This window comes from Myodes glareolus, chromosome 13 (assembly GCF_982192425.1).
Source record: "Myodes glareolus chromosome 13, mMyoGla1.1, whole genome shotgun sequence".
Taxonomy (NCBI): Eukaryota; Metazoa; Chordata; class Mammalia; order Rodentia; family Cricetidae; genus Myodes; species Myodes glareolus.
This window is the reverse complement of record NC_142038.1, coordinates 54,430,321-54,456,239: the sequence shown is the minus strand read 5'-3', so window position 1 is coordinate 54,456,239 and position 25,919 is coordinate 54,430,321. Positions and strand designations below refer to the sequence as shown.

Genomic DNA, 25,919 nt, shown 5'->3' with positions numbered 1-25,919 from the left:
AGAAAAAGTGGACAGTTTATATTAAATAAAAGCTAAAGGTATTGAAAATTGCTCTGATCTACAGCAGCTTAGCTTTTCAGTTGCGGTGACTGAGTAGTACTAAACTCGGATGATGGTGATGCTGACCCCGAGACGCCTTCCAGCCTTCTGGGTGGAAGCTCGGCTGGTGTGGAGATGGAGAACTGACTGATAGCATTTAGCGTGTGGCTTTCAGTGCTGCATCTCCAGAGTTTACATCAGGAACCTCAAGCTCCTTGTTTTCATTTGAGAATCTGCTTAGTCCTATGGTTCTTAATACAGTAAAGTCAAGTATTTTAGGTAATTTTGTGTTTATTGTAATACCTATATTTATATAGATATTTGGGTGATTTTATATGCAATTTTAAAAGAAAAGGAAAATAAAAATTTAGTTTTATTTAAATGTTTTAGGTTACTGTGTAGCTAACAGTAAATATAAGCATTTTTTAAAAACTGTCACTCTCCTAAGAAATTTGGCTCATCTTCTGTTTGATGTCGGAATGCTTGCGTTTCATACCAGTATCACTTAAGTCCACGTGGGCAAAAGTCAGAGAAGGGCCCTGATGGCTTCCTGATTATTGTGGAATGACGAATGCACACAATTGTTTAAGATATGCTAAAGACATAAAACAAGGTTGATCAGATTTGTCGTGGTTCAAAAGCTGAAACCATAACCATTGCCACTGCAGTAGCAAGGCCCTGATAAAGTTGGTTGTGTTGACTGTGCTTTCATGGGATGCAGAGTAAACAGCAGTGCTGTTGTCTAGAGGAGCCCTGGGGTTGATAGAATGGGGTCCGGAGTCTTCCCCTTACGCATTTCTGTATTGTTGATATGTCTTCCCAACCCAGTGATAGTAAAGGGAATCGGCCCAGCTGATCCTATCCTGGCAGTAACCACTACTAATAGTGCAGTATATTTCCTGATGACCTCATGTTAAATTTTTTTTGTTCTAATTGATCTATGTGATTAATGAAATGAAGCATTAGGCTTTTTTTAAGAGCAGAAACAAAGATTAAATTCCTGACAGTGCAAAACTTTAAAGACTTCCAGTAATTTTACTACTATTGAAATTTTTACTGTTTCATTGACCTTGGGTTCATTATGCTATGCCCAGAAAGTCTGGTACTATTTACATGTGTACTGGTTGGGGTATGAAGGAAGATTGTAGCTTCTTTAATTGTAAGAAATAACTAGATTCTTTTTACAATAATGCAGATGAAGCTGCACTTAACCTTCTGAAAGAATTAGGCCCATCAGGAATTGAAACAGAGCTGCGCAACCTGTCTCCTGATGATGGTGGGTCGGTAGAAGTCATGCAGGGCTTTCTGAGAATGATCGGGATGATGTTGAAGAGAAAGCGTGATTTTGAGTTAGCCCAGGCATACCTTGCATTGTTTCTGAAGGTGAGTGAGATGTCAGATCCTTTCCTTCCTTCGTAGCCGTGTTATTAAGTCGTGTTCTGCAAAGGTGGGCATGCTCTGCATCCAGTGTCAATAGGCAGCCACGTGGTGAGTGGCTGCTGACTACTCTGCTAACTGTAACTGGACAGCAGCTGTCTGGGTCTGTCTGCCACCCTGGAGTAGTCGGGACATGCGCTTGTAGTCTTTATTTTTGTTATTACTTAATAGCATAATTTTGACTTTATCCCTATTTGTCATCTGTGTAAGTTTTCTGTGATAGTAAGAGAAAGCCAGGTTCTTTAGTTTGTTCATTTTGTCTGCTGCTGAAATCAAAATATTCCCCTCCATCAGATTCAGTTAATTTGACACAACTTGCTTTTTTGATAAATGAAATAGAGATGATCTTTGGAGGTACATTGTGGTGGTATAATGTGCTGAAGATGCAAATATTTTACATTAGCTTTTTTTTTAAAAAAAGAAATCTCAGATTGTCTTTATAGGTTTTCCTGTTTTTACCAAATGTTAGTCCCTACCAATTTTGCATAAGTCTTTAAAAATAAAGTAGATGCCCCTCATCAGTGGGGTGTAGAGGAAGAAAACTGGAGGCCCACACAGCCTGATAGCTGGGGTTTGGTTTGTGCTGTGGAAAAATGAAGTTACATTGGTTCTTTTAAGAAGCTTGTAACCTAAAAAAAGTTCAAAGTAAAAAAATAGTTGGGAACAACAGGAAATCAGAGTCAATAAACCACCATTTAAGAAAGAAATATTTAGATACCATTTTTGTAGGTTCCTTGGTAGAAAAAAAATCAGGATTTTACTACTCTTAAGTAAAATGTCCAGTTTAACCTTGAACATCATGCTTTTCTTTCCAGTTACACCTCAAGATGCTTCCTTCAGAGGCAGTGCTGTTGGAAGAGCTGGAGAAGCTGTCGACCCAGGTAGAAGAAGACTGGACTCACTTACAGTCACTCTTCAATCAAAGCATGTGTGTTTTAAATTTTATCAAAAGTGCTCTGCTGTGAGAAATAAACCTCAGTCATTGCAGCTCTCACGGCTGAATGTGAAAGGACTGATGAGCTTGTCTTCATCCCCTGCTCCGCGTGGAGGCTGCTGGCGCTGCTTCACCGGCAGGGTTCTATGTTTGAAGTGCAGAAACTTTCTGGGTGTAAAATTATACCTTCCTTTTGCTCTGAACAACTAGGGAATCTAAAGCCACTCGAGTTCCTTCACACTAGTCACATACATGAGGCTTTTTAAATTATTGCCATTTTGTATTTTTTCAATGTGTTACATATAATAGAGTGTCTATTTAGCATAAAGTTTTGCTGAATTAAATTGACATTGTCAGTAAAACAGATCTATAATATAGTTCTAAAATGCTTTTGTTATTTTAGAAAAATGAATGTTCCTATTCTGGGTGTCATTTGATGAAGCATAGATTGTTGATTCTTGAGGCTGTGCTTCATATCTGGTACAAGTAAGGTTCTCTGGGACCTGTGACATGTCTAACTTTGTAGCACAGGGTCTAGAGCGTTCTCTGTTGCTTCCTTTGTAAACAAGTTTTTGTTAGATCGAAACGTGAGGGACTTGCTCCAGGCAGGTGCGCCAGGAAGAGGTGCAGCAGGTGCCTGCACAGGGAGATTCCAAGCTCCACCGCGCTGTCTTTCGTGGCTTTTCCTCCTTCTCTGACGTGTGTATTTGAGAAGAAACTGATGACAGCCTTTGTCATCATTCTCTCTTTTATGGACCGGTGCTTTAGCAACACAGGAATTATTTTTTTCTTGTATAAATCATGTACTAAATTTTCTTACCTTTTTCAGGTGAAAGTGCAAGCTTGATCTGGTTGTCATTTTTACTAGCAATGTCTTTAGACAGTATTTTTTTGTCAATAACCTTCCAAAACCTTAGACATTTACCATCAAGGAAGAGAAGAAAAAAATACAAAGTATTTTTGTGTACATATTTTTCTTAAAATGTAATCAGTCTCTGCATATTTCTATATTTTTGAACTTTAGTCTTTTGAAATTTAATGTATGTCATATATGACTACATTTTACTTATAAAAATATCAGATGGATTTGTTTTTGACAACAGTGTTTGATCCCAGTAAATAGACACAGAACATGAAATGTAGAGGTTTTATTTTTGTTTGTTTGTTTGTTTGTTTTTTGTTTTGTTTTTTACTTAAAGAAAAGTTTATAACTTGAAATGTCCTCACTTGCACATCGTATGTTTTATAATCTACTTTACCTATCATATGCCCAAAGTTAGGGAATTTTCCTCTGCCACCCCCAACCCTGACATACACACACACAGTGATTACAAACCACTGCTGAAGTAAGCAAGCATCATGTTGCTTAGGTCTCTGGGTTTGATTCTGTGTAGCATATGCTAAGGGTTTGAATTGGTGAGCCAGAGGATAAGCATTTTTAATTTGAAGAGATATTTCCATACGACTTCCAAAGTGATTGTATTGATAGTTCTTTTCCACTCGGTGAACCTGCTGTTTCATGACTTGAGGCATATTCAGAGTCATGTTTTTACCACTTGCATTAATAGAATAAAAACTCTGCTTTTGTTTTTGTTAGAATTCATACTTGTGTGTTCTATCTATTGCATCATTTGTCTTTTTATCATAGATTTGTTGAAGGGTTTTTGCTTTGTTTTTTTAAGACAGGGTTTCACTGTATAGCTCTAGCTGGAACTCCCTATGTAGACCAGGTTGTCTTAGAACTCACAAAGATCCACCTGCCTCTGCCAGTTGAGATTAAAGGTGTGCATCACCATGCCTCAACTTTTGTTGAGTATTTATGCAACCTAAACATTGGTCCGGGTAGTTGTATGTTTCTGACTTTCTGGCATTGTTTTATAGAATCTTAGGTATTTTATAGGCATTTTACATTTTTCCTATATGGTCAAGTTGATAATGTTTTATGTCATATCCTAAATTATGAAGTAAGTCCTCCATTCTCTAAGCTATTTATTCTGATTGTGTGTGTATGTGTCTGTGTGTGTGTGTGTGTGTGAGAGAGAGAGAGAGAGAGAGAGACTACCTGTGTGAGTGATTAATGGCTAAATCTTCAACTCTAATCAGTGCAATGAAGACAAGGTGTGGAAATGTTTTTAGTTCAGTCATTTGTTCAGAAATCATGAATTGAAGACCCACTTATTTTGTCATTCAGCAGAATGCTGTTTCATTGTATGCTAAATTTTTATTGAGCTATTTTTGGTGTTTTAATAATGCAATATGCTCCGATTATAGTTTGGTGGGATAAGGTTTTCTTAAATATTTTTTCAAATATTTCTTGTTTCATGTTAGGCATATCTTCTTGAAAACTGCATATGGGTGGCGTTAATTTATAGAATTGATTTAGAAAAAAGTAGTAAACTGAGTCTTTCTCTTCAAGAGCAGTGATTATTATTAAGGCTCTCTTCGTGTCTTAGTTTCTCTGCGTGTGTGTGTACGTGCGTGCGTGTGTGTGTGTAAAATACATTTTTGACATTTCTGGGGATTTTTGTGTTATTGTAATCAATCTCTGAAAACATTTTATAAATTATTACTGCTGTGATTAAGAAAAAGCTTTATCTTTATAAATAAAAATGTTTTGCCAGTTTGTCATGGCAATACAAAATTCTTCTAAAGGTGTTAATCAAGATATTGTTCCTAGAAAATTACCTTCTGCAGATGCTGAGGCTTTATTTCTTACTCAGTGTTCATTTCCATTTGATTGGTTTGAGTCAGGGTTGCTTGACCTCCATAAACTACTGGCCCTGCCTTGCAGAAGCCTTGTCTTGTTGCCAGATCAGGTGCAGGTGCCCTCGGTGGTCTTCTGTTACTTGGTGATGTGAGTACTGGGTTTCTGCTGGATAGCATCCTTCGTTGGATTCTAATGTATTACAGTGCTTGTTTCATATTTCTTCCATTTTTTTCTTTTATTGAAAGTAGATTCTTTCCTCATACAGTATGTCCTGATTACAGTTTTCCCTCCCTTTACTCTCAGTTCTCCACACCTCCTCTCCTGTCTGGATCTGCTCCCTTTCTGTCCCTCGTTAGAAAAGAACAGGCTTCTAAGAGATAACAGCCAAACACGACAAAGTAAGATAAAGCAAAACCCATTACTTTGAGGCTGTACAAGGCAAACCAAAAAAAAAAAAAAAAAAAAAAAGGAAAGACCTCAAGAGCAGGCACAAGAATCAGAGACTCACTTGCTCACATACTTAGTAAGCTGAAAGCTGTAATCTATACGTGCAGACCCGGAAGGCCTTGTTCTTGCTGCTTCAATGTGTGAAGTCACATGAGTTTTGTTCAGTTGATACAGTGGACCTTGTTCTCCTGGTGTCCTCCATCCCCTCAGGGCTTATACTCTTTCCACCTCCTCTTCCAGGGTCCTCTGGGGACTGAGGGGAGGGGTTTGTTGGAGATATTCCATTTAGAGCAGTTTGTCCCAAGGTCTCGCCGTATGTCTTGCTGTGGGTCTCTGCCTCTGTTCCCGTCTGCTGCAGAAGGAAGCTTCTCTGAATCTATGAGTATAGCAGAATATCATTAGGAATCATTTTATTGATAGCTTTTAAGTAGATAGAGTGAGTATACAATTTTATTAAGGCATTTTTTGAAGCTTGTATTGAAAGAAAAAAAATCAAGATTTTTCAGTTGTTATAATTTAAAGAGTTTGAATCAGATATTTCCCATATAAAATAATATTTCATTCCTGAGGTATTCCTGAACTGGTTTATATGTTGGATAGAATTATCTAGCTTTGATTCAAAGACAAATTTGGCCTAATCAAAGTGGGACAAACGCCTGGTGTCTTTGAGTCTTTGTTGTTTTTTCTCTGTGTGTTCCTGGCTGTCCTGATACTCGCTCTGTAAACCAGGCTGGCCTGGAACTGCCTCCTGAGTGCTGGGATTAAAAGGCAGGCACACCACACTCGGCTTCTTTGTTGCTTCTTGATTTGTCTGTTTCATTTCTTCTGTGGCTACTGAACTGCTACGTTTCTGTATCTTCTCCAGTCAAGATTGGCAGATTATATTTTCTTTATAAATCATGTCTTATCCAGATCTCCAAATAAATTATTATTTAAGGTCGGTTTATGCATTTTTATGAATTGGTTACTTAGGACAGAAGCCCAGCACTAACAAAGCAGTAATAAAATTGGCTTTGCCTGACCTGTTGCTTGGTAGGCTCCGTGATCGCTGGCTGCTGTGCTGCTCTGAGCTCATACCTGACCATTCTCATGGTCTGTCCCCACTCACTGCTCTACAGGATGGTTTCTTCATTACTACTGAGAATAAATTGGTGATCAAAACTTCAAACTGCCAACAGTTGTAGATTTATATGTTTTCTTTAAGATACTTTTATTATTTTTAATTATATGTGTTTATGTGTCTTTGTGGTGGGTATGTGCATGGGAATGTAGGCCCTCATAGGCCAGAGGTGTTTGATTTCCTGAGATGCTTGACATGGATCCTGAACTCAGATCCTCTACAAGAGCAGTATGTGCTCCTAAATCTTTCGCCCCACACGTCATTCTTAAACTTGTTACAAAATAAGACCTAGAATAGGTCGTCTAGTGAATCTCTTTGACCTTTGAGCCTGAGTGGCTAGAGGGATGCAGCTTTGATTAATTTGCTAGGCCTGATCATTCATTCATTGAAGTCTAGACAGGGGACAGAGACGGTTCAAAACCACATGGCTTGAGATGGATGTTAGCTATCCAAGGACATGTGTTCTGTGATAAAAGGGAAAGGTGGGCGAAGAACAAAAATGTGTGTCTGGGAGTCTGTTCCTTCCTGGAGAGCTGATTTTATGAAAGGCTCTGGGGAAGCATTTTCTATAAAGGATTTGTGCAGTTGAAAATGTTTCAAATGTGTTCTATTTTAAATTAAAGCACTGTGGATAGAAAAAGATGTAGACTGATTGAAATACACACTTTCTTTATTGAGGAACTGAATTATTTGTATTGTAATCCATAGTGCCCATGAAAAGTTCAGGCATTAAGGCAAGGCTTTATGTTACTCCCTGTGGGGACAGTGTTAGTTTCTTTTAGTTGTTTCTCTTATTTTTTTGAGAGTGTAATATATCATTTCCCCCTTCTCTTTTCCTCTCTTCAAACCCATATACCATAACTCCTTGACCTCTTTCAAATTTATGGCGTCTTTTTTCATTTATGATTGATACATATAGGGGAAAGCCTGAGGTTTCAACCCTCTACAACGTTAATGTTTTAGGTGCATGCGTGAAAGAGAGACAGAGACAGACAGAGAGAGCTTGTGAGGTATTAGTGGAGTAGGGTGTTAGTGCTTACACAGACTTGAGTACTTTGGGTCTTAGGTATTCGTTTGAGCACGTGCTTCACTGAACCCAGGGCTATGAAGGTAGCCATCACACCTCAGGATCCTCTTCCCTACCCCACCCTCCACTCCCACCCTCAGTACTAGACTTCCAGACACCCAGCACTGACCTGACTTTATGTGGGTGCTGGAAACAAACGCTGATCCTAATGCTTGCTAAAGTAAGCTCTCTTCGACACAGATCCAGCTCTTCAGACCCTTAAATTATTTTTAATCATACGATATTTAGGGTTCTTGATCAATAATTATAGAAGACTTTGATGCTTCTTTAATAGGAAGACTTTGATTTTATTTTTTAAGAATTTAAGGGTGCCTTTATCTTGGGCACACTAAGCAAGACCCTTATTGAACTATACGCAGCCTTTAGTCTGCTATTTCTCATAGTATTTCATCTCAAGGCAATTAATTAACCCACAGATTAGGTATGCTGTTTACTCCTGGGATCTGCAGAGACTGGAGACTGATGAAGCTCAGAGAAGGAGAATCCATCTGCTTTTTCCTCTCCCCTTCCCTGACTTACCCTCTTCTTTGCCTACCTTTCTCCCTTTCTCCTCCCCAGGTAGAAAGCTAGCATCAACTCTTTTAAGAACATTGTAGTCCCCACTTGCTTCCAGCAACCTGAGAAAGCGATGTTTCTGGAAGGAAAAAGAAAAACCAGGTCCTTGGTCTGAAAGGTATTTTTCTTACACACTTTGGTCAGAGTTTGCCCTGTGCTGTCATGTTTTCTACTGATAAACGATTTGAGATCATAGGATTCCAATGCCACAGTCATTTGTTTCAAAGAAGTAGTAATTCTGTGAGCCATGTGTGCCACAGCCCTTCCCGTGAGGCCAACTCCTGAGGCTTAGTGCATGTGTTTCCCTAGAAATGCAGGGACCCAGAAGCAAATGCCCCTCAGCTATGCGAACAATCCAGTGTCTGTGTGGATCTCTAATTGCAGGTTGTCTAATGAGTGATGATCACAGAGGATATTGGTCCAGACCCCAGGTCAGCATCAGCTTGTGTGAAAAGCGCGCTCTGTAGCCCAACCCAAACCTCCACCATAAAGGCCTGAGGGATGAGACCTCAGTGTTTTAAGGCCTCTGGTTTGACGGCATGGAACACCAGAAGAACCAGAGGGGAGGAGGCCATATGGCTTATTCCATGGCCTTCCTGTTCTGGGAGGAATGCTGGAGGAGAAAAGAAAGAGGCTTAAGTTAAGACTAGCAGGCCCTGGGTTCCCCGCAATGAAATGGGGTTAATGAAGCCACATTTGAGAAATACCTGTGCACATTGCAACTTTAGAGTTAGCATGATAATTGTCCCCCAGGAGCCTCTTGGGGGCTTGTACCCTTGAACACAAGGTGGTCGTATTCAGTATGAGTATGTACTGACATGTTTGGGCAGAAGGGCCTGTTGCACTCACATGTTGTTTCCCATAACTGGGAGATGTTTGAAGAACTCTGGAAATTTTTATCTGCTTCTTATAGAAAACAGGGAAGACGGGAAAACAAGACTTAACAGACCCCTGTGATAGAGTGAACAGCGGTCACCCTCTACCAAAGCAGAGTTTGGTGGCACCATCTTAGCCCAAGACAGGCTGACAGCACAAGCTAAGTGGGCTCACGGACTTGGGTGTAAGGAAGAGGAGAGACAGTTCTCACGGAAGGCTTTCCCTCTGCCCATACATGGAAAAAGGAATTAAACTGCCAGGAAAGAAGCAAGTAAAATAGAGTTTAGATACTATCACTAGCCACCCATTGCCTAAATGCTAGAGAGGCAGGCAGTTTTGATTGGTGATTTGTCTTTCCCTCGAGTTTACAGATGTTGGGCTCAGGAGCTTTACATGAAGAATTCTCTAATTGATTTATGTCCTTGTCTATACTGTATCTTCAGTCCCAGTTATGCTTGGGCAGGTGGTCATGGGTTACATAGGAAGACAGGCTGAGCAAGCCATGAAGTGAAAGCCAGTAAGCAACATTCCTCCACGGCCTCTGCATCAGCTCCTTCCTCCAAGTTCCTGTGCTGTTGACTTCCTTCCCTGATGGCTTTAGGAAGAATTTAGCATATAAATTCTCTCTTCCCTAACTTGTTTTGGTCACGTGCTTTACCACAACAGTAACCCTAAGACAGGCCCAAAAGTTTTTCCGGTGCCTAGTGTTCACCCGGCTGGTTTTGTTTGCACTTGTGGGTGGTGTATGAATATGCACATATTTATGAGTGTGTCTTCACACTTGGGTGTGGGAGCTAGAGGCTGGTGTTGGGCGGCTTCCTCAGTAGCTTGCCTGCCTTATATTATAAGACAGGACCTTTCTATTGAAAATTTAATTATAGAATTAAGTTGAAATTTTCTTGTTTCCCTAGAAACAAGTCTAATAATTAAATAGAATACCTCAATTCAAACATTTAGGAAAATTTGAGTGACCAAAGACTATATAATAATATGTTGATAAGCATTATAAATATTGTATAGTTAAGATAGATTATTGAGAAGTTTCTCATCTCCTCTCTTCTGTCCCTTTTTTTATTGATTTTTATTGAGCTCTATTCTGTAGTTAAATTTTTAATGATAAACAGGATGACACTATGGCAAAATAATTTTAGAACTAGACTGCACTCTGTGCATTTGCAGCATTATCATTGGTGCTGATGACAGGGACAATGATGGTTGACACATTTTTACAATTTATCATCCAGTTACTTCCTTTTCCTCCAGGTAACTGTAGTTTAAATTCCCCATCCTGTATTCTGTTGTTCCTCTGTCACTGAAGACTTGTTGAGGAATGGCAAGCCTTGGCACCCTTGTCCTTTCTAGTTTGTTTTATGTCGATGATGTATATAGGCTACCTTTATGACACCATTGTATTTCTAGCTTGCTTTATCTCATTCATATGTATAGGCTACTTTTAGATAACTCAGATGTGACAATTGACCAAGAGTATCCACAAGCCAGTGAAAGATAGTAGCAATAAAAAAAAAATGAACCTAAAAACAAAGAAGAAGAAGAACTTGTAGCACACTAATAGACTAAACTTGCTGGCCCGCAAACCCCAGGGCTCCTCCTGTGTCAACCTTTTAGTGGAGAGATTATAGGCTCATGTTCCTATGCCTAACTGTCATACTGGCTGATCACGGTAGTCTTCTAAAGTGATCTTCAACACCATAGTCATATAAATGACAATTCAGTGCTCATGGAAATAGAGGATAACATGCTTGTTAGCTTTCTCTTTTCTGGGTGGAATGCCTGACACAATTTCCTAGGAGGAAATTAGCTTATGTTTCCCCACCCCACTCTACCCATGGCCCTCACAGCAGGAAGGCACACCATGATGACTACCAGGAGAGAGAATATGCTCTCATTCAGGCCCCTTGGGTTAGATCTCACTCCCCTATTGGTTCATCCTCTCTGGAACAGATCTCACAGACACTCCACTTGAATGCTTGACAATCTTATTTTCTCATTCCAGTGAAGTTGACAGTCGAGATGGCCATCACAGCATAAATATTAGCACATAATTCTTTTTTTCTAAAGCAATGTCATGTGTTTTCTACCACATCTAGTAATGAATTAACTTTTTTATTTATTCGGCTATCCCTGACTAAATTTCATTCTTTACAACTAATTTATTTTGGTTCTTTGCAAGGGTGGCCACTGTCCCATAATTCTGACCCTTTTATTCCTTGTCATGCTCTGCTTGAGTAAATATTATGAAAGTCCTGCCTGCAGTGAGTGGCGAGCGGGTGAGACACAGAAATCCAGGTGTTTCCGTAACTTGGCAGCCTCTCTCCAGCAGGCAGGGCGCAGCACTGGTTGTTGCTCAACAGGGTGCTGTTCAGTGCTCTTGAAATGCTGCAGAATACAAAGCATGCTACACCCCAGTCACTGGAAGGTTTATGTTTAGCTTGTACAGCAGTTGGGTTTGGCTTAGCCTTTTGCCTGTCTCTCTCCAAGAGCAATAATTAAGGAGAAGCCTTCATACTCTGTAAAGAGTACATCCTGGGAGTTTCTCTTGTTCTAAAGTGTGTGTGTGTGTGTGTGTGTGTGTGTGTGTGTGTGTGTGTGTGTGTGTGTGTGTGTGTTGGAAGTCTCACTAGCCTTAATGTGCATGCAAAAAAGATAAAATAACAGAATGCCTATGTGCCATTTTTCTGTCATTGTTTTAACAGGGAATTTGATGGTGTGGAAATACACAGTGTATATCAAGAAAGAAAAGGAACCTGGCTTTCTTCAGAAAAGACTGCTTTTCTATTCTCTGGTTAATGGAGATGGCCAGATTTAGAGAATAGGAGGCCAGGCATACACTTAGCTGATCGTCAAACATGGCTTCTGGAGCGGAGGGCCACTCCCCAGCAGTCTAGGTAGAGTTTTAGTTCTTGGCCCATTGGAAAGGAAGGTGGAGATGGTACAGAGAGGGCTGGCTCGTGCTGCTGCTGTGGTACCATGAAGGTGAGGCGAAGACACTTCCTAAACAGGAACTCAGATGTGAGAAAATGACCATGAACTCTGTGCTTTTTCCATCTTGCTTCCCTTTCATCGACTGTTTACTTAGTAAACCTGGGGTGAAAGGAAAACGTGGCACAATAGGCAGAATCCCAAAGCAAAGAAAGACAGGTTCCTTGATGCTCTCAGTGTCAGGGAGTGAGCAGGGTAGGAAAGACACCATGTATCTCTCCAGCTCCACAGAGCCAGGGACGGCCGGAAGTCATCTGCCCTGGACCCTGAGTGAGGAGCCCGAGAGGACACCGGAGTGCAGATAGCACAGGATGTGAGGGAATAAGAAAGCATGACGACCAGCTGCAAACTCACTGTCATTTCAGGACATGTGTGTGTTGGGAGGGGCGGTCCTCAACTGGGCACAAAGGAGATTTGAACTTTACAGAACTGTGTGTATTTTTATCTTAAACAAAATGGGATACAGTAGTCAATCTGATTCTGGTGTTGTTATATATAGCTTTAGTGCTCTAGCTTATTCAATACAATTTTTACATTTCTTTTAATATATATTTACAAAGATATATCCCAAGCGGCTGGTCCAATTTCATTTTGTCCCGGAAAAGTACGCCAAGAAGCTACAGCCATGTTTGTTGCTTGAGTCATTGGAGCTTCCCCAAAACTCCAGGCTTGCTCTTCACCTGAGCAATCATTAAGATGTAAGTTTCTGGCTCTGGCTCTTCAGGAGCAGTGGGTGGTCTCCAGGTCGGCTCTGGCATGAACAGAGAGGAGACACAGGCAAGTAGCCATGAGTCACGGCGGTGAGTGCTGAGCCAGGCAACTCTCCAGGAAGCCGTGGGAAGCACTTGTCAGAAGAGCTCCTCATCCAGTAGTGGTCAGGCCCCTGTTTCCCAGAAAGTGGGTGGAGTATGGGTGTAGAGTTTCACTTTCCTTCAGCAATAAACAAAAATAGTCCACCTGACTCCAGGGGAGCAAAATGGCGAAGAGGTGTTACCTCACCTCAGCTTATCTCTCTGACCTTTCCAGGCTCAGAGGAGGAAATTACCACTCTCCTTCCTGCTGAGAAGCCAGTCACTCCAGGTGTACCACACCTTCCAGTACCTAACACGAATTTCAGTTTAAAATCACGGATCTGGGACTAAAGGTGTTCTCAATGGTAGAGTGCTTTCCTGGTCTACGTGAAACCTGGCTTCAGTCCCTAAAACCACAGACAGACACACACAAACACATACACACACAGAGACTTCACAATTATCTTTTGAGGAGAAAAGGCCATTTATTAAAGTATTACAAATAGCAAAACTTCTCAAATAATAGCATTGCCCAGAGACACTAAAGGTAAATCAAGATGTCCTTCTACCATTGTGTTCCTGTATCTTCAGCATGTCCCAGCCTAGTTGGTGACATCATCTTGTATCCACATGGTAATCTCACCCATTGCTCTACCTTTGCTTCTGGTTCTGTCTTACCTACATTTACAAATTTTCTATTCACCTCAGTGCTTTGTACACAACTGGTATTCAACAAATACTTCATTCAGTGGTTTTTCAAAGAGTAGCCCAGGAGTTCCTGGGCCTCCATGAAACTTTTTCAAGAGGTCAGCGAAATACTATGAAAAACTGTTTTCATAGTCCCTGTTATCTGATTCTTTTCCCTTTCAATATGCTAAGGACATCAAATGCCACCAGAACTTAATGGCGCTAAACCGAAGCTTAGTAGGGTCCTCAGTCTTCAAGACTGGGAGAGTTCTAAGACAACAACAACAACAAATTGAAGCTCACTGCCCTACTAGACTGACCGAAGAAGACCTCACCAGGAAGTGTTAACATGTACTGTAGAAAAAGATTCGTCTCCAAAATGCTTTCCATCTGATACCTAGGGTGTGGAGCGTGCATTGCTACTCCTGTCAGGCCCTTTGTGGGGCCAGAGGGACAGTTCTCCAGAATTAAGAACCCTTCATCTTCAGATTTAAATGGTGTCAATGAGTTGACTCCAATTGTACCTCGAAACTCAGTGAAACGTTGAAACTCTAGGACAAAACAGACAAAGCCAATGACTCCAGAATGTTTAAATTGTTTGAAGTATGTCAGTGCAGGCGATAGTCTCGGTGTCACACTGCAGCATAGTGTTGAAGAACAGTAGGTACCTGTCTAAATCTTGATACCCTGTGTGGTTGAGGGCAGCATTCAGATCATCCCAAGGTACTCTGCCACAGTGGATACTGACCTGAGCCTTGTGACATCAGCGTCTAATGCCTCTGAGCATTGGAAACCATGGTCACCATCCTCCCTGGTCAGAGTCCACAAAGACCTTGCTTCCCAAGCGCTCACAACTCCTATCATTGCCAGCCAAGAAATCAAGGTTCAAGATTCTACAGTGCCAATTTCTGAAGCACAGAAAAGATACTCACAAGGGATATGTCCTCAAACGCTGTGTCTTCTCAGCAGCAACAGTAGGCAGTTCTACCCTCCATGCTAATAAGACAGAGCAAGTTCCAACAAGTACAAGTCCGAATCCCTCTACAAGAGCTAGTTCCAGGACAGCGAGGACCATTATACGGAGAAACCCTGTCTTGAAAAAAACAAAAGACAAACAAACCAAAAAAGAGGTCTCCTGCTCTTACCCGACACCACTCCAAGCCCTGCCCTGCCCCTGCTGCACGCCCAACCCCTGTGCTCAAGTCAGCTTTGAGCACAACAGTTCTACTGAAGTGAAGGAAAGAAGGGTTGGAGCCTGGCTGTTTTCATGCTGTTAGACTCGGGGATCAGGGTGCTCACTGCATCCCATAACCAATCTAAAGATTTCAAGTCAACTATAGACCCAGCCCAGAATGTCTGCAGAAAGTTCTGGAGAGTCTAGTCTGTCTTCTTAGCACCTCTTCTGTCAGTGGTGACAGCCCGTATAAATCAAGGATAAAAGAGGTGTAAACCTAGGAATGGTAAACAGCTGGCTCCATCTCTCATCTACCTATGTTAAATGACCTCACATCAGGAAGATGTTTGGGAAAGTTAGAGCCTATTTCAGAGTGTCACTTAAAATGTCACCCCAATGTTACCTTCATGAAAATATGTTGCGTTCATGGCTTCTTTCAACATTGGAGATATCTCTAAGTGTCAAGTTTTATTGAGCAGTAACAGAAGAGGACATGCCATTGTAATGAGGAAGGAAAACAATGCCATGCCACTTTCTGGGACAAATAATGCTGTGTTTTCAGTGCTGCATGGGTTTCTCTTTAAAATTACTACAGCAACTTAAAATGTGTCTCTTCTTTCCCTTCTTCAATTTGGTAACCACTAAACTGCTTCTTGTAAAACCCCCATCTCTTGACACCTCTGTGGCCCCTCACAGTTTGGGTGCTTCACATTTTTAGTCAGCATATCTAATATAATGAAAATTCAGTGTGGATGTTGTCATACTAGATTGTTCAGGGAATTGGTATGGGACAATGGTCTGTATTCTGTCAGTTATATTTTAAATAATTGCTGATTGGCCTGTAGCCAGGCAGGAAGTAGAGGCGCAACAACCAGACAGGAAGTAGAGGCAGGACAATGAGAACAGGAGAATTTTGGGAAGAAAAAAGCCCATTCCTCAGCAGTCCTGGCCCAGCCACAGAAGAAGCAAGATGTGACTGCCTCGCTGAAAAAGGTACTGAGCCATGTGGCTAACATAGACAAGAATCATGGGCTAATATAAGTTATGAGTTAATAAGAAGCCTGAGTTATATCAGTTTTCTGAATGTCAGGATGACTAAGCTTAACCCTAGTCTGTATTAGAAATAGCATCATTTAGTTTGATTTTGAGACGGGGTCTCATGTAGTCCATGCTGGCTTCAAGTTTGCTATGTAATTAAAGGTAACTGAGCTCTTGATTTTCTGCCTTCACCACCCCGGTGCTGAGATGCCAAGCCCAAACCACCTGTTTTTGTAGTTCTGGGGACCCGATCCAGGGCCTTATGCATGCCAGGCAAGCACTCTCTATCAACTGGCACATCTCCAGCCCTCTAGGAACATTTTTTCCCAGAATTTTTACATGGTTTCTTGAATCCATGGATGTAAAACCATAGCTTCTGCAAGTCTGATATAGAGTGTGCACATAGACACTACACACAGGGGAAAAGTGAGCTATGATACGCATTTCTATTAAGCTTTATTCTTTAGAGCAGTTGTATTTTTGCATAAAAGTTTATAGTTGGGATTTCGAAAATATTCTCCCGCCGCTAAATACACACAACCTCTCCTGTGATCAATATCTCCTGCCTGAGTGTGCATCCCTTATCACTGATGAATCTGTGCATTACCCAAAGATCACACAGCAAAGATTCTGCTCTGGATCCTTAATCCTTGAAACACTGAGGAACACCGAGCAAGAAGGTATTATAAGTTTATCTTTTGGAGGAATTCAGTGGCTTCACAACAGAGCGCATATTAGTGGGTAGCTTGGATCTGCTGGAAGAAGAGAGGTCAAGAAAGCTGGAAACATTCAAACTAGATTTGAGAATTAGACTACAAAGGTTTTCAGTGAACTACCGTGCCCATCATGGCAAGAACACCTGGGAGTTTTATTGTAAATAACTAGATTTATAGAAGGATAAATTTTAATATCATATACTTTTAAATCATCAAAATGTACATAGAAAGAAATGTAAAGAAGGAAGACAAGAGCCTCTGATAGATGAAGATCAACAGTCATTACTTTGGTGTAGCTGCTGAGTGAGGTTTGGCCAGTAGAAACTGCCTGTTGATCTTGGGTAAGATGAGATCAGGAAAGCTTCCAGCCACTATCTGTGGGCTGGTGAGATCCCTTAGGATCCAGAGGCATTTCAATATCAAGGTTGTCCCTCCAGTCCACAGACTCCTCAGGGAATGTGTATTGAGCAGATAGTGCAGTGTGGCAAACCAGAGCAGGAACAATGGGAGGTGCACAGGACTGAGCTCCCAAGGACCTGCCAGGGAGGAGCCTGCCCTACACACTGCTCTGATCTAGCCCAGAACATATTTGAAATAGAGATGATCTGAACCTAGTAGGAATGTGTGGACAGAGTATGGAAAAAACAGATAAGAAGTTGGAGAATATTTATTTACAGAAAAATTGAAATTCTTGAAGTTGACTGAAATAATACCTAAATGTAGGTAAGAATTCATTGGTTTTGAGGGAAAGCCAGATAGAGAGCCTAGTATGAAGGATCCTCTCCACCACATAAACCAGGTATGATGGTAAATCTCAGCACTCGGAAGGCAGAGACAGGAGGATCAGAAGTTCAAGGCCACTCTCAGCATCACAGAGCCTTTGATGCCAACCTGGAAGACGTGAGACTCTGTCTCAAATAAACAAAACTTGAGGCAAAAATTTCATGGAGTAGGCTAAGCAGGAAAGACAATACAGGAAATAAACAATTTCGAGAAAAAGATTACCATGAGAATCTGTGACATCACAGAGTGGAAGGACATATTTAGGAGGGTGTTTAGAAACAGCAGCCCTGGTTAGAGTTGAAAATAAGTTAGCAATGTCAATTCCTGTTTCTTCCTCCCTAGCCCCTGAGCTGAGTCTTGAACTGAGCCTTCTACTAGCTAGCCAAATGCTCTACCACTAACTTAAATCCTCTCCTATCCCAGCTTTGAAGTTCTGAATATATGACCTTGCCATTCACCAGATTGGGGGTCAGAGTACTTGAATATGAAGTGGAGGGTAGTTCAACATGTAATGCCTTTGAAGCATCCGAACAAATGTCCCCATCCACCCAGACTGCATTTTCTCCACCTACACCAAAAACTTTGCTTCTCTCCTCCACAAGCAGCCCTTCTTATTCTGCATACAGGTATGCTGACATTTTTCACAGTTATGAAGCCATAGAAATGAATAGCCTGGCAGAATAATGGATAACTTACTAAAGACCCAATTATGCTTCTGACAACATGTTTTCCTCAGAAGAAAAATCACAATTGTCTTTTTACATACATGAACACATAGCTCTTCAGCGCTAATCTCAAGGTTTGCCTTTATTAACCTCAGCTGGCAACGTAAAGCATCATCTCGTTTAGCCCTTGTGTTGCTTCCCTCCAGACTCACTCGGAAATAGTTTGTAGTTTGACAAGTTCAAGCTGAAATTGGGAAGTATTGGTTTTCTGTCTCCAAGCATTGGATTTAAGGAAAGCCATGCAGTGTCACTGATAGAAACACACGATTTAAGAAGAGCCTGTAATAGAGGTGTCCTGGTTGGGATTAATTAGCACTGCAAACTCTTGTTCTTCACCCTGGGGGAAGATCTGAATGTGTGTAGAAAAACAAGGTGATGTATTAATTTGCTGATACATTGGAAAAGCCCCTCCCTGACCTGATGCCTGGAAGGGGATGGCTAATTGCCTCTAGTCCTGTTTGCTTAGGAGCTACACCAAAAAAATAACCTGGCTAACGCAGAGCAGGGCTCATCAATCCTGGTTTCATTTTCCTTCAATGCCCGTCTCTACACCGTATGTTTAGGAGTACAGCATCTTTTGGAACCTGACTTGCTACTTTCCCATTCTTCTGGAGAGAAAAATCTGCTTTCAGGATCCTTGACTTAGGGAACTTATTGCCAGGCTGTGCATTGTAACTGTGAAGACCCTTTATTTGCTTTGGGGGAGTATTTATCATTTACATATTTAACCACACAGATATTAAATGTTCAGGTTAACAAATTTTAGCAACTATAAACATCCATTAAACTATCAACTGAGATATAGACCATTCCATCACTGACATCCCCCCACCGTGACTCTAGATCATTCCATCACTGCAGACACACACACACACACACACACACACCCTGTGACTCTTCCATTCACTTTTCCCTCTCTCCCACTCACTCTAGACAAGCTGCTACTGTTCTAGGTTACTGTTGACCATTCTTGGTTTCATCTCCATGAGATTATACAGTGTGAGGGTTTTGTGTGTAGATCCAATCATTCATTACATGCTAGCATTCCTACTGTGAGCTCAATCAATCATCCCTCCATTACTTTATGCAGAAATAATTCATATACTCTGAACTTTGCTAAGGGCTAGAGTTGAATGAAACCTCTTTTGAGAGTATGTAAACCATTGAAGGCCCTGTCTGAACCCCACTTGAAATCCTATAGTATATCACTTGGCATACACTTGAGACGCTAAGCACACAGGAGCATAGACTATTTATTAAGACAGAAACCTGCCCTGTGTTTTCTCCAGATTTGAGATCCTCCACCCCACACTGGGGTAGGGTGATCAGATCTACTTGGAAGAAGGGATTGCACAAAGCAACTCCTCTTCCTGATCATCCTTTGAGATCTGTTCTAATTACTGTGATAAAACATTGGCAAAAACCAACATGGAAAGAAAGGGTTTATTTCAGTTTATGCTCTTAGTCTGTTACTGAAGGAAGTAAAGGCAGGAAGTCAAGGTGGGAACCGGAGAGCAGAGGATGTGGAGGAGCATTGTTTATTGGTTTGCTCTCCATGGCTTGTTCATCTTCTTTTTTTAAATTAAAATGTGTAGCATGAATAATAAAATCCAGAGACAGATATTGGAATTCAACCTGAAAACCAGAAAAGCAAAGCAGCCAAGTCACTAGAGAAGTCTTACCTCTACCAAGGCCGGGCGACCACAGTCTAAGCAGACAGAGCCTCTCCCTCCTCCCATTTTATATTCCCTCTAGTGCTTGGATTAAATGTGTAAACCACCACCATCTGGATTTGTTTCTACATTGATCCTGTATAGGCCAGGGTAGCCTTGAACTCACAGAGATCCATCTGCCTCTGTCTCCCAAATCCTGGGATTAAAGGTGTATGACATCACCACCTGACCTCTAGTGGCTTAGCTTTACCTTTATGATCTTTAGGCAAGCTTTATTTATTAAAACATAAATAAAATATTACTGTAAAATGTAAATTAGTCATTTCTGTTGTTTCTCCCTCTAACCCTCTAGGTATGTCTTACTTTTTGTCAAATTTATGACTTCTATTTAATTGTTATAACACATAGATAGTATACATGTATATTTATTCATAAATATATAAATACAATCTGCTCAGTCCATATAAAGTCACCTTGCTTTCTTACGTACACCATCTGAGACAACCTGCACAAGGGTGGCACCACTTACAATGGGATGCCCCCCCACATTAATCATCAATCAAAAAATACACCACAAACATGTCCACAGGCCAGTCTAATAGAGCCAGCTTCTTAGTCGAGGTTCCCTGGTCTCAGATGATGCCAGTTTGGTCAAATTGATAAAAAACCAACCAGCACATCTTTCTACTTCTAGAAATCGCTGATATCCACAGTCACCATAAGTGAAAAAGGGCTTGGTCATGGAGAGTAGAGATTGTTGTGAGCTGAACTTGTCTCATTATGCAGCACTGGATGAGCAAGTGAGCTCCAAGAGTGAGGCACTGGGGAAACCACTTGGCTCCTTCTCCTCTTCTGTGCGCTCCACACCAAATTCCCAGTAAAGACAGACGCTAAGTAGATTGTCTCCAAGTTTCATCTATTTTTAACTTCTTTTGTACTAAGATAAGAAAAGGCAGTGTGACAAAATAGTCTGAAAAGATTGGAAACAATTGAGCACAAACATATGGTGAATACCTGTGAAATGATTTAGCTCATTATTGATGGAGCTACAGGGAACATTACCGCAATGTTAAAAGCACTAAATGATAACTCTATTCCGTAAACAACGAAGTGGGAAAACCCCATTTGTGATCTAGAATATGAGCAAGTGAGAGCAACTGGCACTAACTGAGCACAACAGAAACTCGCTTCTCAGAACACATCCCCACTACAGCATCTCTGCACCAGCTGCTTTGGATGGAGGTCTTTACCTCTTAGATGAGGAAGTTCCCAAAGGTGCCTTCAGGTAAGTACAGTAATTGATCTGTGTAGTGATATTTATTACCATGCCCGTAGATCATGTTTGTATAGGTGTAACTTCTACCATGGTTTCCATATGAACACCGAGGCAGAGATTGGAAACAAATCTTGGTATTATTGGGAATCGTTGATATTTGGCTCTTCTGGCAGCAATGGATCTAAAAAGAGTTCTATTGTTTTTTGAGATAGTTGTGGGGTATGGTGCTAATCTAATAACTTGCACCGTATTTCATAGAATACTTAGCTGGAAAATTTTTACTATAGCTGATTAAATCTAAAATTGTGTAGACGTATAAGCTTCTTAGTTGGGGTGTTTATTTCTGTGAAGAGACACCATGACCACAGAAACTCTTATAAGGAAAACATTTACTTGAGGTGGTGGCTCAGTTCACAGGTTCATTCCACTATCATCACGGCAGGGAGCATGGCGGCATGCAGGCAGACATGGTGCCCGGCTACATGTCGATCAGAAGGCAACCGGAAGTGGACTGTGACACTGAGCAAAACTTAAGCAAAAGAGACCTCAAAGCCTGTCCCCACAGTGACATTCTTCCATCAACAAGCCCACACCTCAACAAGGCCACTCCTCCCAATAGTGTCTCGCCCTATGAATTTATGGGGGCCGGTTACATTCTAACTAAACAATAAGGAAATCTAAGAAAAAAAAGGCATTGTTTCCCTTTTGAAAATAAGAGAATCGTTGCATAATAAAATGTATGTTTGGGAAACCCAGTTAAGGCATAGTTAGTTAGATAGCAGCACAGAGTATATCCTCTGTGATGGGTATTTTTGTTCAACCGCTTCATACACTTGTTTTAGTGAAATGCATTGGGCTAAATTCAAAGCTTGATATTTTCATCTTTTATAGAAAAATATAGCATTGTTTAAAATAAATTTTGTTAAAGTGAAAGATGACAGAAGGCTAAATGAAAGTCTATGAATGCGAACATTTGTCTTTGTTAAGCAGAACTTGATAAATTTGTGCAGTTATAATGGAAGACCATGGGAGGTGCCGTTTGGAGCAGTTTACAATGAAGAGAAATCTATCAACTCATGGTTCTGGAGCCTGGGAAGTCCACAACTGAACAGCTGGTCCTTGGCCTCCTTACTGTACCATCCTGTGGTTGAAGGGCAAGGAGAGAGAGAAGGGAAAGCCAAAAGAAGGCTACATTCACTGGGCGGGGTAGCACATGCCTTTAATCCCAGCACTTGGGAGGTAGAAGCAGGCGGATCTCTGTGAGCTTCAAGAGCTAGTTCCAGGACAGGTTTCAAAGCTACAGAGAAACCCTGTCTTGAAAAACCACACACACACAAAAAGAGACTCCACTCATCCTTTCCTGAGGAGCACATACCAGAGATTGAAAATGTGCTCTTATGGTAGGTAGCATTGCCCTGTTCTTTTGAGTTCAGCATCCTCATGACCTAATTGTGCTTTAAAGATCCCAGCTTTTGAGCAAAGTAGTGCATTTCCATAATCCCATCACCCAGAAGGAAAAAGCGGGAGGACTGATGCAAGTTCAAAGCCAGTCTGTAGCTAGTTCCAAGACGGCAGATAGCAAGAGCTTGTTTCAAAGAAATCAACCAAACAACAGCAAAATTCCACCTCTTAATACCATTACAATAAAAACTAAAAACTTAACATCAGTTTGGAAAGAAACAAACATTCAAGCCACAATAGTTGGAAATCTGTAAAATATGTTAGACAAAGTACAGAATATGCATATCTATGTATGCATGCATGCATGTATGAATAGTTAGAAGGCTGCTAGTTCATTTCCTGATTGCCTGACAGCTCAGATCAGAAATAACTATACAGAAGCTGTTTTAATTAAATCATTGTTTGGCCAATCACTTAAGCATATTGCTAGCTATCTCATATCTTTGGTTAATCCATTTCTATTAATCTGTGTATCACCATGTGGCTGTGGCTTACCAGCAAGGTTCCGGCTGGCAGTTTACATCTTTCCCCTCTGGCAGCTCCATGGTGTCTCCCTGACTCCGCTTTCTTTCTCCCAGCATTCAGTTTAGTTCCCCCCCCCCACCCTGTGGCCTAGCTCTACTTTTCCCTATCACAGGCCAAGGCAGATTCTTTATTCATTAACCAATAAAAGCAATACATATACAAAAGGACCTCTCACATCAGAATACAGAAAATGTCAAAAGGACCTAGTAGACACTGAACATTTATCATTTATGGAGATATTTGATATCTTTGAGTTTTTCAACCAGATATACATTTTGCCACCCATTCTGGCTTCATTTGTTTTCTGTGAGATTGAAAGAAACACTGCTCCTCTGGTCAATTAGTGAGCTGCACTGTGGGCGAAGGGACTTGCCCTTGAAATGACTTGCCAATAGTGTATTTGTAGGTGGCCACACATCAGGGTATTTCCTATATGAAACCAGACACTGGGAGAAAGCATATTTCAAGAAAGCATATTTGGAGCTATCTATAATCATATAGCATAGGCAATTAGTTTTATCTCTGTATCCTTTTGTGGGTTCTTCATCCTTCTCTCACTCTTTCTTCCCAAACCAAATGGCTTAGGTTTGCAAGGTTTTCCATTGTCTCGTGGTGCGTTTTGTCTTTTCACACCTTGTCTCCACTTCCCTTTCTTCCTTCCCTGTGCTATATCTCTTTCTTTCCTTTTCTGATCATTCCCCCTCTCCCTCCTCCTCTTCCTTCTTTCTCCTCTTCTTTTTCTCCCCTTTCCTCTCCCTTTGGGGCGAGTAATGTTTTAAAGTGGTTTAATAACATAAGTGCAGCAAAAATAGTATTTGTGGAGATAACACACTGATTACTGATACATCCTCTCCCCCGCTAGCTTAGAACAACATTCTCCGCACATTCCTTTGTCTAGCAGAGAAGATGACGGAAGGACTGGAAACTCCAGCAGCTGCTCCCTTTGGCTCGGACTTGGAAGACTTCAGTTTGGCCTCGGAAAGCTGTAGACTTTCTTCTCAGAGCTAGGACTGTTGCTGACAACTTGACTTGTTGGCCACAGAGGGAGAACTGAGCTGTTAGGTATCAGGATGACCTCCCTGAGTGTGAGCTAATCTTTCTCAAGGATGGCTTGACAAGATTCAGCAGCAAGGAACACACAGTTTGACTATTCCTGCCATTCTCTATGCTGAAGCTGAAGTAGACACTTACTGCGTGATTTCAAATGTCTGAGCTGGTTCTCATAAAACTTCTGGATTGAAACAAATGGGGATAAATTGTGTATTTCTCAATCTTCTTTATCAACTTTTACTTTGTGAATTTGTCTAGAAATGACCTAGTGACACATGAAACATTCTATTTATAGGTTCTGCATTAGGCATTACTAAGCCTGTTATACTGGATCTAAATGAGTGTTGAATCATTTTGCTAGAGAGCTACAACTAACTGCTATACACTTTAAAACAAACAACCAAAACCAAAGCATCAACAACAAACAACAGAATTTATTTCTCATAGATCTAAGGCTGAGAAATCCAATATTGGAGATTCTTTAAAAAAAAAATCTCTGTGATTTGAGTCCAACCTGGTCTACAAGAGTTAGTTCCAGGACAGGCCTCAACGCTACAGAGAAACCCTGTCTCAAAAAACAATACAAAAAAAATTGTTTTTTGAGATTTTACCTTATAAGGCCATAATCCTACCAGATTAAGGCCCCATCAAAATGACTTAGCTTAACTGTAATTACTTCCTAAAGGCCCTGTGCTAAAGGACTATATATGGGAATTAGGGCTTTGAATGAGAATTGTGGGGAACTATAACACAGTACATAGCAGGGTAATTTCCTTTTCATATGAAAATCCAGAAGGTTGTCCTTCCAGGTTGATACAGCAGGCTCTGTGCCCCACTTAGTCTTTAGCACCTGACTTCTGTTCCCAAGGCTGCAGGATGGATGCCTAGTACAAATCTGCTCACCTTACTAGCAGGAAGAATGAAATAAGGTGTTTCCTGTTTGTTAGGAAGCCAACATTCATCCCAGAAATCCTTGAAGATCAATATGTAATTAATGATGATAATTTTACCATACAGAGAACATTATCATGCTTAACTGAAGGGATGGCATGCCAGACATCCCTTGAGTTTTGTAGATTAAGGTAATTTTGCTTTAAGCAGAACTGGCCTTTTGCTGGTGGTGATTGCAGATGTTGAGAAGTGCTTATGAACATCCCCCAGAGAGCTAATAACACAGAGACATAATTTCATAAAAATAATAAATCAAGGTTTCTAATTAGCTTTCTAATATTCTGAACCTATAAACCTTTGACATTTTCCTCTAACCTACACAAATCTTAGATTCCTCTGTGTATATGTTTTCTATATTCTCATTCACTGCATCCTTTCTGTGTGAAAACACAGTTTGATCTAACACTAACATCATTTTGAGCACCAGATTTAGTCACCACTACGAGGCTCTAGGTAAGACTCCTTGGAAGATGGACAAACCCATGCATGGAGGAAAAGCCTGCTTTTCCCAGGCCGATCTCAGCCCCTGCTGGTCACAGCCTTCCTAGTAATTAACCTTCTCTCCAGAAAGTTGAAGACAGTGCTGCACGACACGGGTTGCAATCCCAGTGTGGACGGGGAACTCTCACAAGGCCTCATCCCTACACGAGGAACTGTAGACAATGGCCTGGAAAATCATCAGTCTTCTCCAGGGACGAGCTCCCCACTGTTAGGTTATCCAATCTCAAGTGGTCGGTTCTAAATACATCTACATATAAGCAACACTGAATGGGTTCAGCAGGTTATATGTGTGTGCATCTGCATATTTGTGTGTGTATAACAATAATAAAGACAAAAAATAAAAAACAAAGAAGTCATGAATTTGAA

At 40.9% G+C, this 25,919-nt stretch overlaps 1 protein-coding gene and 1 long non-coding RNA gene across 2 annotated transcripts in view; one reads left to right on the top strand and one right to left on the bottom strand.

The window, feature by feature from the left end:
- Wdr36 (WD repeat domain 36) overlaps window positions 1–4,013 on the top strand; it is a 32,454-nt gene extending 28,441 nt beyond the window's left edge. Inside the window, exons 22-23 of the mRNA XM_048442519.3 lie at window positions 1,235–1,422; window positions 2,292–4,013. Of these exons, the coding sequence (XP_048298476.1) occupies window positions 1,235–1,422; window positions 2,292–2,441 (338 nt within the window). The 3' untranslated portion in view covers window positions 2,442–4,013. The remainder of the gene's footprint in view (window positions 1–1,234; window positions 1,423–2,291) is intronic.
- A 1,649-nt stretch (window positions 4,014–5,662) lies between these two features.
- LOC146891799 (uncharacterized) lies at window positions 5,663–15,297 on the bottom strand. The gene is made up of 3 exons (XR_015005417.2): window positions 14,613–15,297; window positions 8,307–8,405; window positions 5,663–5,940 (listed from the first exon to the last, which is right to left on the bottom strand). It is a non-coding gene; the product is annotated as an uncharacterized LOC146891799 (long non-coding RNA).
- Window positions 15,298–25,919: the final 10,622 nt, after the last annotated feature.